At 45.2% G+C, this 14824-nt stretch overlaps 1 protein-coding gene across 1 annotated transcript; it reads right to left on the bottom strand.

Moving 5' to 3' along the window:
* Window positions 1–8178: 8178 nt before the first annotated feature.
* On the bottom strand, window positions 8179–9584 carry MYCFIDRAFT_29455 (uncharacterized protein; the record flags this gene model as incomplete). Its single annotated transcript, XM_007924144.1, has 2 exons — window positions 8179–9431; window positions 9488–9584. 2 exons carry the CDS (start codon window positions 9582–9584, stop codon window positions 8179–8181), a joined length of 1350 nt encoding a protein of 449 aa, XP_007922335.1.
* Between the last annotated feature and the right edge of the window lie 5240 nt (window positions 9585–14824).

The raw sequence follows: 14824 nt of genomic DNA, 5'->3' as shown, positions 1-14824 counted from the left end.
AGTAAAGTCGAAAGGTATAAGGAAGGTTACCTATCTTACCTGCCTTCTAATAAGCTACTTTATCTTTATAAAGCCCTTAAGATTAGCGTAGTCGACAACTACGCGGGTCGTATACTAGGCGCCGTCGAGGTACGGGCGCTAATGCTTAAAGGACTCGATAACCGCTAGGAGCTCCTAGTTATAGGTCTTATAATTTGTCTCGGCTAGGACTATTTTTCGTAACTAGAAGGCAATAGGGTACTAATTCCTATCTTCGCTCTATTATAACATAATTCCTACTAAGGTAAACGTAGAGGTATTAGTTTCGATATGTAGGGGCTTCGTAGGATTATAGTATCGTAATATCGAGGCCGAGCTAAAGGCAGCCTTTAGCTAGCGGAACGCTTGCTCCTTGCTTTCGCCCTACGGGACCTGCCCTAGCTTCCGGCTATTTACGGCATCTTTCGATAGGGCGGTTAGCGGTATAACGATTTAGGAGTAATTTAGAATAAACCTCCGATAGAAGTTATAGAATCTAAGGAAGGATTAAACCTCCTTTAGCGTTAATAGGCGAGGCTACTTAGTAATAGCGTTTACCCTACGCTAATCTATCGATACGCCTTCGGTACTAACGATAAACCCGAGGAATTCGACTTCTTTCTTCTAGAAGGAATATTTCTTTCTGTTCGTATATAAGGCGAACTTCCGGAGCCGCGTAAGGATAGCGCGTACGTCTCGTATATAGTCCTCTCGCGTTTTACTATAGATAAGAATATCGTTAAGGTAGACGATATAGCAAATATTAACAAGGCTAGCTAACGCCCTGTTAATGTATCCTTAGAACGTAGTAGGAGCATTAGTAAGCCTAAAAGGTATTACCTTATACTCGAAGTGCCCGTACCGCGTACGGAACGTAGTCTTCTACTCGTCGCCTCGCTTAATATAGATACGGTAATATATATCCTAAAGGTCTAAGGACGTATACTATTCGGCGTCCTTAAGCCTATTAAGCGTTTCGCTAATAAGAGGCAGGGGGTAACGATTTTTAATAGTAATCTCGTTTAGCCCCCTATAATCGACGTAGAGTCTTAGACTACTATCCTTCTTTAGTACGAACAGGATCGGCGTACCCGCCTCGCTTATACTAAGCTAGATCTAATTATTCTCTAAGGCTAAGCTTAGGTAATTACGAAGGTCGCTAAGCTCTCTCTCTAAAGAATAGTAGAGAGGTTTATATAGCGGCTTTATTCCGAGGATTAGGTCGATCGTATACTCTGCGTCTTCGAGGAGCTTATATCGCGCTTCGGGCGTTATAGTAAAGACGTCTTCGAAGTCTTTAAATTCTTCTAGTAAGGAGGAACCCTTAGCGATATCGCGGAGCTAGCGAACGCTAATCGCGTATATATATAGAGCGTTACGTATATCCTTCTAGAATTCCTATAGTTCCCGTACGCGTATCGAACGCGCTACGGCTTCGTTCCTATAGGTCTAGGCATCTATCGAGCTATCGACGATTACCTTTTAATCGCGCCTCTAAGGCCTACTAAGAATAATGTTAGGGAGGGGCATCTCGAAAGCGTAGAACACTCCGGTAGTAATGCGTTCTTAGCCTATAGAGTCGGCGATCTATAAGCGTAGATAATGCGCTCTATAGTAGTATCCTCGGTCGCCCTAGAAACTATCGGCACTAGGTAGTACGGCATTAACAATCCGCTAAGGCTAGTGTCGTAGAACGAATTCTTAAGATACTATATTAATATTAGTAGCATTATCTAATAAGCATTCGACGGATACTTCCCCTTCTTACGTAACGATTGCTCCGCGTACGCGTCCCGTAGGTACTACTACTACTAAGCTACTTAGTTAAGATTCCGTACCTATTCCTAGCTCTTAGGAGGTGCCTTATCTTTTCCCTTAGCCTTCGAGTCGTTCTTCTTCTCTTTAGCGTTAGCGGCTACCTTACGTACCGTAGGGTTGTCGTCTTTCTAGAGATAGCGGTTTAGGTACGCGTTCTTGTAATATCCTTTCTAGCGATAGCTATAACATTCGACTTTACTAATATTATACCTGCCTTACGAGTTATCGCCCTTCGTATGCTTTCCGCCTACGCTACGGTCGCGATTTGACTACTACTTACGGGCCTAACTATTAGATCGACGCTTCTTACCTTTACTGCCTCCGGTTTTATCGTAGTTACGATCCTTACGTTTGCTAGACGGCTTATTAGGGGTCTCGATACGCGTCGTAAGCTCTACGAGTTCGTAACGCGTCGTTAGTACTATATAGTATTTAATAATCGCGCTGCGAATCGCCGGCTAGAGTTTAACGAGGAGATAGCGGATCCTATACTCCTCGCTATAGTCGCTAAGTTAATCTTCGAGCACTACGAGCTTAAGGGCAAAGCTTTAGACTAACTGTCCCTTACGCTAACGGGCCGCCTTATACTCGAGGGTTACGTCTAGTATACGGTTTATAGGGTCCCCGACGCAGTCCCGATAGAAGGTTTTAAAGTTCTAGTAGGTATAATTTTGCAGGTCCTTAAGGCTGTTTTTATTATACTATCGCTCCTACGTATCGCCTACGAGGTATATAATACTATAAAGCACCTTACTTTCGTCCGTATAATAGGTAGCTCCGGATAGTACAAAGGTAATAGAAAGTTCTCTAAGGAATCGCCTCGACTCCTTAATTGTATCGCCTTTAAAGGGCTTAGGTTCCTTTAGGCGAGGCTTAATAGCCGTAAGACTAGCGACTACGTAGCTTATACTAGGTATAGTAGCTACGCTTAGCGCACTTCCGGAAAGAGGTAGTCGATACGAGATAGATTTAGCTCTCTAAGATTTAGGCCTCTAAATCGACTTGTTAGCTAATTCTTCCTCGTCCTCGTCCTTATCTAGGGATAGGGTCCTCGTAGGACCCTCGCCGGTAGTGCCGCTACTCGGAGCTAGCGCATCGCCTACGTCCCTAAGGGTACGAAGGCGCGCATTCTCTCGCTTAGCTTCTTAAGCCTGTACTTCTAGCCTAAGTACTTCTTGCTTAGCTAGAAATCGTTCGAGCTATAGGCGGGTCGCTTCTCGGCGCGCCTAATATTCGGCTTCGTCTTATTATATCGCTGCGTTATTTTCTAATACTATCGGCGCTCCTAGGGTATTATTCTACGCGTTTCCCGCGCTCGGCGTATTCGGACCGCTTACGTTCATCTTTCGGGGTTCTATAGGCCGCTACGAAGGGTAGACGGTTTAGAACTATAAGGAAATAGGCATATAGCAACGCATAGAACACCCTCTACTAATCGCCGTAGTAGGAAGTAGAACTAAACCGTACCTTTCTTAGAATAGGGCAGAGTGTTTACTATTAACTAGGCTACGTACGGATAGCATATATACCGAGCTAGTAACCGAGTATATCCGTATAAGCGACCGAGCTTTTCCACATATATACTAAGTAGGCTTTACGCTAGCGAGACAGCACCGCAGTATACGTAATAATATCACATAATTGTTACGTAGGCTTACTAAGGCACAATAGGAGACTTTACTTACTTAGGTTCTTATAGTACCGGTCGCTATTACGAGCGTTTCGGTATTATAACTTACTATTATACCTATTACGGCCTCGTACTATACCGTAGCTATCGGACTGTATATACCTACAGCACTATACTTTATACTTGTCTTTTACGGCTTGCGTAAAAGTATAAATCGTATTACTTAGTAAAGGCTTGTCGAGCTTGTCTTATAGGCGGGGCTCGAATCGCAACTATGCCTAGTAGAGAAGAGCGTACGGCCTATTAGGGTCTATCTCGAGACCTACCTCGCGTACGTAGCGGATGCAGTTTATAATAAACTACTAGGGTGCTCTACGGTTACGTACGTCCTATACTATATACGATTTAGCGTATAGCTTGTCCTAGGCCTCGACAATAGATCTACTAAACTTGTCCCTTAGGGCTTTATACTAGCGCTCGATGCCCTCTCCTCCGCGAATCGTATTACGATTATTGCTTACAAGCTCGTAAATAAACTATTATTATACGGCTCTACGGAGGCACTTCGTAAGCTAAGTACGTACTATACGGGCGTAACTAACCGCCGCGTAGTCGCAAGCTGCGTCTAAGAATAGGTATACTAAGGTAAATGTAACCTTGTTGCCGTACGTATAGATATCCTAGCTATCTAAGTCCGCGTATAGGGCATTAGGGTAGAAGTACCCGATGTCTGTCGGGTTAAACCTCTCTAAGCGCTAAGAACGCTGTAGGCTATAATAGGGTAAGCGGCTAAATTAAAAGCTATCGATATAGTACGGGTTAAAGTTGTAACCTCGGGGGCTATAGTTCCCGCCCTAGGTACTAGAATTACCTAGGCTTAGGCTTAGAGGCCCTCCGCTAGCCGCACCGCCTTAACTATAGCGGCGCTGTCTAGCCTCGGCGTTACGTTAGACGTTACGGCGTAACTAATACGGCTAGGCCTTAACTAGGTTAGGCAGTAGGGCTAATAGCACTTGTTCCTACGGGACCTGTTTATTTAAACCTATACGCGCGAGGCGTTTAGCTCTCCCGGTATCGAGCCTGTCTTATACTAAGCTTAAAGGGATGCTCTAGTATAACTAGTCGATCTCGTCCCTAATTTTATCCCTAAGTTGCTATATTTAGATAACTTGTTAATTTAATAGTTGTCTAAACAGCTAGCGTATCTTATTACGTAGGACGGCTAGGTTAGCGGCGTTTAGGATTTCGCCGTTAGCGTCTTTAGCGGCCGCGTTAGCGCTAGCGGCGTTCTAGTTCTCGCGTACTAGGACTTCGCGTAGCGTGCCCTCTCGTAGGCGTTAAGGCTAGGAATTGTCGTAAGCTAGCTACTTACCGTTACGCTAGTTTTAGGAGGATAGTCCTACGGCTGCGTTATATACTCGCTAGCGGTCCGTAACTAGACGCCTAGCTTCTGTGCCTAGAAAAGCGTTAACCGATCGGCGGCGCTATATCTACTATCGAGGAGGTAGGTCCCGCTTAATACTAGGTTCTACGTATACTAAGTCCGTACGCTAGAATTCTAGGTCTATATTTTAGGACATGTCGGCTATATCTTTAGTAGATGCGGGAGGGAGTAGTAGCTCTTACTCTTATCGTCGGGGTTCTCGCTACTAAGTGCCTTATTACTAAAGCTTAGGAGCTAGTAAAGAGGACTCTAGACTGCTTAGGGCCGGGAGCTCCTACTACTCGGGCTTAGGGCTCTATTGCTCCGGAGCTTGCTAATTAGGACTCTGCTACTCTGTATCCTAGTACTCGGGCTTAGGACCGTGTTGCTTAGAGCCGACTAAAACCGGTAAGGACAAATTAGGACTGCTCGGGACTAACAGCTCTAAGGCACTAAGTTCTCGTAGGCCTAAGGGAAATACAATTAGTAAGGACCTGTAACGTATATACGTAACTCGTCGTATGCTAGCTGCTAAAATAGTCCGACGGCGACGTAGCTATAAGCTAGCGTCCGGACTTAGACTTGTAGGCACTACTATATCTAGTAACGGTAGTGCTAGTTCCGGAGTAGGAGCCGCTAAGTCGTTAGGTTCTATCGTATCTAAAACTGCAAGTTCGTTACGGAGGGCAAGTAGCGTCTTCGCTACTGCCGTAACTAAAGAGCGGTTAACTGCCTAATCCTAAGGGAAACCGAGGGTAGTACCGCCTCTAGTGTCCGAGAGTTTTCGTAGTATATATTCTTCTAGGGGCTAATAATGCGTAGTAATTTTCGTAACGACTACTATAAGCGGGTCTCTTTGCTTCTAGTGCACTAACTTAGCGTAACCGGCGTTAGCTAAGAACTCCTTAAAGCAAAAGGTAATGTTTAACGAGTAGGCGTCTAAATCGGGGCATACGGAAGCTAGCGTATTTATAGAATAAGCGTAGGCTCGGTAATCTTATAAAAATATAGGATAGGTATAGAGTTAAGGAACTAGACTAAAGTCGGGAAACTATTAGAGTGCTTAGAGGCTCTTGCCTCGACCGGTGCCCGCTTCGGTAGGTACTAGTATAGAGTAAATAAACCTAAATAAGGAAGGCGGGCCGCCTAGTCTAGCGATTAAAGGGCTATAGGGCGCCGTCGATTAGAGGGCTGTCGGTATGTAGCTATATATATATAGAAGATAATATACGGAATTTAGAGGACTGTCGTAATCGTCTCGGTATCGAGCGTAGGTAGTTGTTATAGTTAGGTAGGTAGGTCGGTGCCGCTAGTACGGGACCTCGCGGTCGCGTCTTTTTAGTTTTTTAAGGTGTCCGTTCGTCTAGTACTCGGGTACTGTTCGAACAGATCTAGATCTAACTAAAGCGAAGCTACTAATTGTTATACGAGGGACGATTAGTAGGTTAGCTATAGTATAGTATTAGGGTAAGTATCTACGGTTCTACGGAAAGTATATACCGGGCTTAGCTAGCGTACCGTCCCTACTATAACAAAGCCGCTTTAGATAGCAAGAGACTGCTAGGTAATATATAGGATAGTAATAGAGAGTAGCTTACAATAGTTAGCTATATCTACGCTAATAGAATATAGCTACTACCTAGCCTAATTTGTTAAGCTAAGATAGGCAATATTTAGGATACTTAGGTATAGGACTTTAAGGCTTTAGAATATACTACTTTCTTCGCTTCTTCTAAGAAGGGTTAGATAGATAATAACCTTAGATTAGCGTAGCTAGAACAGATCTTCTATCGCTATATAAAGGATAAGGCACGTAGAAGATATAGGCTCTTGTTTGTAGACGGCTATAGTAGCTATATTAATATGCTATTCCTTAACTAGTATAATAAGAATAAGATCTTAGTAGCTATCTACCCTCCTTACTTAACGTATAGGCTCTAGCCGCTTAATGTATTAGTCTTTAGTCTACTTAGCGTTTACTATAGCTAAGAACTAGACAAGTTCCTTTATAACTACTAGGGGTTGTATAGTATTACTAAACGTAACTTCCTACGCTTGTTCTAACCTACCTAGATAAAGGCTCTTACTAAGAAGAATATTCTTAGTGCCTAGAAGAAGATAGGCCTATATCTATTTAATCTACTAGAGATACTAGATATCTTTAAACCGAAGGAGATAGTAATAAGGCCTTCTAGTAGTAACTTATATAACTCAATCTTATTAGCTAGTAACTAGAAGAAGCTTAAAAAACTACTTAGAGACGTTGTAGCTAGAGAACTAGACGAGTTTTAGTATAGGAAGGTTAATAAGCTATCTAATACTATTCTCGCTATAATAACTAAGAATGCTCTACTAAAGGCCGAGAATAAGGGCTTTTAAATAGTACTTAATCTTAAGAAGAAGAAGCGCAAGCGTAGCAAAGGCTTATTCGAAGAGCTAGGGGCAAATGACAATAATGGCGCTGTATTCTTCTTGCTAGAGAAGATTAGATAGGCTCTTGCTATATAAGCTCGTAAAGAATAAGACAAAGTAGACTAACAAGCCGCTAAATAGCTTAAGAAGGAAGAGTCTCGTACGAGGGCTTAGTAGAAGAAAGTCGCTATTTAGTTACGTAAAGAAGAACGCTCGAAGATAGCTATAGAGAAGGCAGCTTAGAAGCTAGTAGATACTACTAATAAATAACGTAATAAAGAGACTAAGTAGGCGACTCGACAACTCTAAGATAGTCTATAATAGTTAGCTAAGAAGCTAAGGAGTCGCAAACAAGTACTAGTTAAGCCTCTAGCTAAGGTGTTATAAAGTAGTAAGGTATAGAAGCTAGAAGCCGAGATTTAGGGTAGATCTTAGCCTATACGTAGTACGCGATAACGATATAAGCTATAGCTATAATATGTATACTATTTTGAAGCCTATTATTACAAGTGTCTACTGTCTTAATATAAACATTATATCTCTAATAGTTGTTGAGAAACTGCATACTAAAGTGCCTTAGTTGAAACCTCGGAGGTGTGCGTCATTTGCGGCTGTGCGGCACGCCCGCTTGACTTCTAGGCAGAGTCCGCGTAGTGGTAAAGCATATCTCCGATCTTACTATAACGCCTTGTCGCGCCTTCCACAACACATCAGATACGCTCGACTGGAATACGTATAACATTATTACCGGTTCACAAGTCACGAGGAGTGGCAGTGGCAGCGAAGACATTGGCGATGGGCGCGACGGACGTGATGGACGCGATCTTTTACACGCGGCGAAATCTCCGTTACATTGCCTTGACTATTTCATCTACAATCACTTCTTAAATGGATTCCTGCTTCCACTGGTCGCCAATCTAGCACCTGGATACTTTGAATTTGGACCGAAGACGCTCTTGCCTGCTGGCAGATTCGGGCAGTCACCCAGAGTCTTCAGGACCGGCTCCATCTGCGTACCAACCAGTCCCAACACAGTGCTCAAAGTGGCACCGGAGAAGACCTTGTCCAAGAAGCTTGGAGTATCAGCACGAATGGCCTGAGCAATGAAGCAAGCCATGCGCTTAGGGTCGGACAGGTCAGAAACGCTGTTGACGAAGCCACCGGAGATGTCACCCAGGTCAAAGCCATCGAAGCTGTTTACTTCACCAGTGTTGCCACCCACCAAGCAAGCGGATGGATATGACGCGCATTGCTGAGCAGTAGAGATGGCAATGTCGTTCAGCGTCCAGGGATCGTCGTTGTGGCGGCGGTACCAGTTGTCTGGAATGCGCTCATGGCCGTACTTGTACTGCAAGTTGCCGCTGCCATCCTGGGTGTACGAGAAGAAGCTCATGAAGACTTCTGGGGTCAGGAAGCCTCGTGGCTCGGTGGCGCTGTGATTTGCCAAGAGCTGGAAGGCGAACATGTGAGCGCCGAAGGTGAAGGCGACACCGGCGTAAGGTGGCGAGAAGTAGTTGGGATTGTTGGCGATGGAGTACTTCTTGCGGTTGTCGGAGTGCTCGGCCATGACTCTTGGAGTCAAGTTGCCGCCTGTCCTGGCCTTTGCAAGGTCGAGGAGCTCCTGCATGAAGACTGGGTATGATGCGCAGTTCGAGTTCATGCTTGGCGCGAGCCAGTCACCGCGAGTGATTGATGCATCGCCCTCGCTGCGAAGATGACCGTATGCGCAGATACCGGTCTCGTTGCCGAGGAGGTCGCCCACAGCACCAAGTGATTGGGTCTTGTCGCTGTGGTAGCCAATGCTCCATCTGCCGGAGATTGGATCTCCATTGAAGAAAGAGGTGGCAGTCTGGAGGAAGATGGTGGCCGTCTTGTCCAAGCCGAATGCCTGCCATAGACCCGTGTTGATGGCGTCCGCATCCACAATACCTGACCTCGGAAGATAGCCGTGGTTTGCTGCAGCGTTGAGACCAGCGCATGGGCCTCGAATGTCACCCGGACCTGGTGCTTGCCATGCGTGGTCACCGGATGTTGACACAAGCTGGCTTGAAGGATCGAATTTGTCGAATGAGGCGTGCAATGGCGAGCCTGGCCATTCTGGGAATGCAATGGCACCATCTGGAACACCTACTTGGCCTGCATAGATGTCAGCTCCGATGTCTCGATGGGTCAGTTCGACTACCTACGCTCTTCCATACGCTGCTTCTCCACCATCTGAGCAATATGTGGGAATGCCGCTGCGGCATTGAGCAGCGCCGCTGTTGCGAAAGCCTTGGACAACATGATGGCTGCTGGATTGTTTTGCAAAAGGAGGAGACTGCTCCCTTTACACCGCCGTGACAGGACTTATATATCTGCCTTCTCGGCCTACAGGTATTTCCTCGATGTTCATCTTTCCGGCGGCAAGTGCCTGATTAGACCGCACGCTCGCACACACTCTCTGAAGCTCGCGGGGTATATTACACCAAGGCATGAGGCTTTGGCACTCCAATCTCAGGGAAGAAGCCTAGCCGGATGCAGGGCCCTTTTGCATGTCACCAGTGCAAATCATATCGACGAGTCAGAAATCCTGGGTGGCTCATTAGCTGCAAGCTATGTCGCAAACCCGTCTAGCCGGCAACTCTTGATTCAAGCTTCTTTGCTAAGGTTAAGTGCGCTCGCACGACGTATTTGTCGCAACAGCCACAAGACTGTCGGCAAATGGTCAGCAGGTCTTGTGTCCTGCCTATTTTAGCTACACCGACGATCTTTTGCTCGAATTAGTCGGCAGATGAACATAAAAGTTGCCCAATAACAGCTAGCAGGCATCACAACACGATCTCTTTAACTCTCCGAGCCAAGTCCGTGACAGGTACTGCACTTGGCGACAAGTCCTGTACACTATGAAGCGCTATCCACGTAGGCGGGTGGCGATAACCAGCATGTACCTCTTTACGATCTTTTGGTGGCTCTTCATACAACGCCGCAAAGATTGACCCAAGAGCACAACCAGGCGACACCAGACGTGTGATGGTATTTCTCAGCCAGCAAAGTCCTTCGACCGACGAGAGACGAGCCCGGTGGAAAATTTTTCAGCAGCAACTTCACCTGACAGGACGTGCTAGGATCTGCGGACAACATCAATCAGCGCCAGAACCCTGCATACTGCATCATGTACACCGCGGGCGCTTGTGGCGAAGACAAGCAAGAGAGGACCTTTGATGATTGCCTCGGCGTCGTTCTGCTTGCAGAGTCCAGAACTCAGAAGAGAAGTACCAAAGTGACCGCGCTCTCTTCGACGAGAGCCTTCATCATGGCCCTTCAACTACAGCGCCTTTGCACATCGGAGTGGATGTGGATGCCTGCCGGTCCTCGAGATTTAGTCCATCTGATTCGTTGCAAACCACAAAACCCAGGATTGAGATATCGAGCGCTTTCACTCCGATGCGAGAAGAGGCTTTGCGACTCATCCGTATCAGAGTCTCATTAGAGAAATTATGCCTGATGAGAGAAGCGCAGTCCACAAGCCCTGGATGCTTAGAAAACTTCAGAAGGTGGGTGTTTCGTCTCCGATATAATTTAGAAGATGTCGCACTACTTTGCGCGAAGAGGCTCTATCGATGCTGCACTGGCAGCTACTCGCATGTCTTCTCTACCGCCCGCCAAACCAACGTTAGTCCTGTCTTTGTTTCATCGCAACTTGGACCTGTCTAGCGGAGCGTACGAAATATAATATAGTTCGCCTTCCTTTTATCGGTAAAGTCTACTTTACTACTAATATAAGCCAACTAGTATATCTCTATTAATAATCGACTACTTATTATATACTAATAGTAAGGCTAAATACCTTTTTTTAATATTACGGGCAAGCCCTTTATATACGAGTCTAATACGTAAAAGCCCGGCACGGGCCGTGCCGTAGCTTAGTACCTCCGGATCCCTATTTAAACACTTAGTCCCTACGACCTCTTAGATAGTTGTTCGCGACTTCGTAGTTACCTCGAATATAAGGTCTCCGTTACATTTCGCGAACTATATACTTATAGGATACTACTATATTAGTATTACGCAATCTACCTATTCGAAACTCGTATCCGAAACCGTATCCGACACTCGCATTCGAAATCGCTACCGCGTAGCGCTATAAAGAGATAGCCTCGTATATCTATATCCGTATCTATATCCGTAACTCGCTTAAACGTAGCCTATAAGAAGATAGACGCGTTCTACTCGAATCCGCCCTATACTTAGCCGAGTACGCTATTCTATATAAAATATATACGCGCCCGACTCGAGTATCTGCAATTATATCTCTCGTAGCAAATAAAGAGTAAGTATATAACGGCAAGTATTAGCACCTCTTATATATACTCTCTCCGCTATAGCGCGTTCTAAGCGACTACGCTATCGGCGTACTACGCGGGAATCCGCACTCTTTATACGACCCGATAATAAGATATAAGCCGCTATTCCCGGCGAGTTCCTCTCTAACTAGTACTCCGAGTAAGAGAAAGAGATCCTCGAGAAATTGCTAGAAGGTCCTAAGTAGGAGTATAGAGATCGTTAAGATACGACCTATCTAGAACTTCTAGCCCTAACTTTTAATTTCTCTAAACTAATCTACGATGCTTATATCCGTAAAGATAATACGACTAGGTAATACGAAGTAGCAATCGATTACGATACGGCGACTAAAGCCGACTTACTAACGACTATTACTATCCCCTTAAAATCCCTTTAGAAGCTAACCTCCGAGTAATTCGCTTCTATAGTATTATAAGACAACGACTCGATCTATTTACTACTACGATAGCTTAAATTAGACTATCGTAAAACGATCCGCTAGTGCTCTATCTTGTTTAAGGCAAACGAACTTAATAAGAAGAAGTATAAAGAGGCGAATAGTAAGCTAAAGTACGTTGCTAAAGCATCCGAGATTCTATAGAAAGAGATAGACTCCTATAGAAAGACGCTCTCTTAGAGCCTAGTCGTAGCCGATATCGAGAAGTATAAGACATATATAAAGGAGTACCGGCTATAGGCTAAGAAGGTAGATATTACAGTAGGCACGGTACGCCGGGCCTAGTATATACTTCGGTAGCACCGTAGATACTTACGCAATACTATACTATTGCCTAACTACTAATCGTCCCTCGTATAACAATTAGTAGCTTCGCTTTAGTTAGATCTAGATCCGTTTAAACAGTACCCGAGTACTAGACGAACGGGCACCTTAAAAAACTAAAAAACCCTACCGCCGCCGCTTAACGCGACCGCGAGGTCCCGTACTAGTAGCACCGACCTACCTACCTAACTATAATAACTACCTACGCTTGATATAGATACGATTACGACAGTCCTCTAAATTCCGTATATTATCTTCTATATATATATAGCTATATACCGATAGCCCTCTAATCGATAGCGCTCTATAGCCCTCTAATCGCTAGACTAGGCGGCCCGCCTTCCTTATCTAGGTTTGTTTACTCTATACTAGCACCTACCGAAGCGGGCACCGGTCGAGGTAAGAGCCTATAAGCACCCTAACAGTTTCCCGAATTTAGTCTAGTTCCTTAACTCTATACTTATCCTACATTTTTATAAGATTACCGAGCCTACGCTTATTCTATAGATACGCTAGCTTCCGTACGCCCCGATTTAGACGCCTACTTATTAAATATCGCTTTTTGCTTTAAGGAGTTCTTAGCTAACGCCGGTTACGCTAAGTTAGTATACTAGAAGCAAAGAGACCCGCTTATAGTAGTCGTTACGAAAATTACTACGTATTATTAGCCCCTAGAAGAATATATACTACGAAAACTCTCGGACACTAGAGGCGGTACTACCCTCGGTTTTCCTTAGGATTAGGTAGTTAACCGCTCTTTAGTTATAGTAGCAGCGAAGACGCTACTTGCTCTCTATAACGAACTTGTAGTTTTAGACACGATAGGACCTAACGACTTAGCGGCTCCTACTCCGGAACTAGCACTACCCTCTCTAGATATAGTAGTGCCCGCAAGTCCGGATACTAGTCTATAACTACGCCGCCGCCGGACGATCTTAGTAGCTAGTATGCGACGAGTTACGTATATACGCTATAGGTCCTTACTAATTGTTTTTCCCCTAGGTCTACGAGAACTTAGTGCCTTAGAGCTGTTACCTATAAGCAGTTCTAATTTGTCCTTACCGGTTTTAGTCGGCCCTAAGTAGTAGAGTTCTAAATAGTAAGGTCCTAAGCAACACGGTCCTAAGCCTAGGCACTAGGATATAGAGTAGTAGAGTCCTAATTAGCAAGCTCCGGAGTAATAGAGCCCTAAGCCCGAATAGTAGGAGCTCCTAGCCCTAAGTAGTCTAGAGTCCTCTTTACTAGCTCCTAAGCTTTAGCAACAAGGTACTTAGTAGCGAGAACCCCGACGACAAGAGTAAGAGCTACTACTCCCTCCCGTATCGGCTAAGAATACAGTCGATATGTCTTAAGATATAGACCCGGATACCTAGCGTATAGACTTAGTATATATAGAGCCTAGTATAGCGTAACCCGCCTCCTCGCTAGTAGCGCTATAATAGATTAGTCGACGCTTTCCTAGGTATAGAGGCTAGACGCCTAGTCGCGGACCGCTAGCGAGCACGCAACGCTAGCGTAGGACTATCCTCCTAAAACTAGCGCAACGGCAAGTAGCTAGCCTACGATAACCCGTAGCCTTAATACCTACGAGAGGGCGCGCTACGCGAAGTCCTAGCACGCGAGAACTAGAACGCTACTAGCGCTAACGCGGCCGCTAAAGACGCCGACGGCGAAATCCTAAACGCCGCTAACCTAGCTATCCTATATAATAAGATACGCTAGCTGTTTAGACAACTATTAAATTAATAAGTTATCTAAATATAGCAACTTAGGGATAAAATTAGGGACGAGATCAACTAGTTACGCTAGAGCATCCCTTCTAGCTTAGTATAAGACAGGCTAGATACTAGAAGAGCTAAACGCCTCGCGCGCGCAGGTCTATATAAATAGGTTCTATTAGCCCTACTACCTAACCTAGTCGAAGCCTAGCCTTATTAGTTACGTCGTAACGTATAACGCAATGCCGAGGCTAGAGAACGCCGCTATAGCTAAGGCGGTACCGCTAGCGGAGGCCCTCTAAGCCCGAGCCTAGGTAATTCTAGTACCTAGGGTAGGAACTTTAGCCCTCGAGGTTACCGCGTTAACCCGTACTATATCGATAACTTTTAGTTTAGCCGCTTACCCTATTATAGCCCGCAACGTTCTTAGCGCTTAGAGAGGTTTAACCCGATAGACATCGGGTACTTCTACCCCGACGCCCTATATACGGACTTAGACGGCTAGGACATCTATACGTACGGTAACAAGGTTACCTTTATCTCGGTATACCTATTTTTAGACGCGGCTTGCGACTACGCGGCGGTTAATTACGCCCGCATAGTACGTACCTAGCTTACTAAGTGCCTACGTAGAGCCGTATAGCAATAGTTTATCTACGAGCTAACGAGTAATAACCGCGATACTATCTACGGAGGAGAGG

This window comes from Pseudocercospora fijiensis (genome assembly GCF_000340215.1).
Source record: "Pseudocercospora fijiensis CIRAD86 unplaced genomic scaffold MYCFIscaffold_2, whole genome shotgun sequence".
NCBI classification, from domain to species: domain Eukaryota; kingdom Fungi; phylum Ascomycota; class Dothideomycetes; order Mycosphaerellales; family Mycosphaerellaceae; genus Pseudocercospora; species Pseudocercospora fijiensis.
The sequence above is the reverse complement of the archived record's forward strand: the minus strand, read 5'-3'. Positions and strand labels throughout refer to the sequence as shown.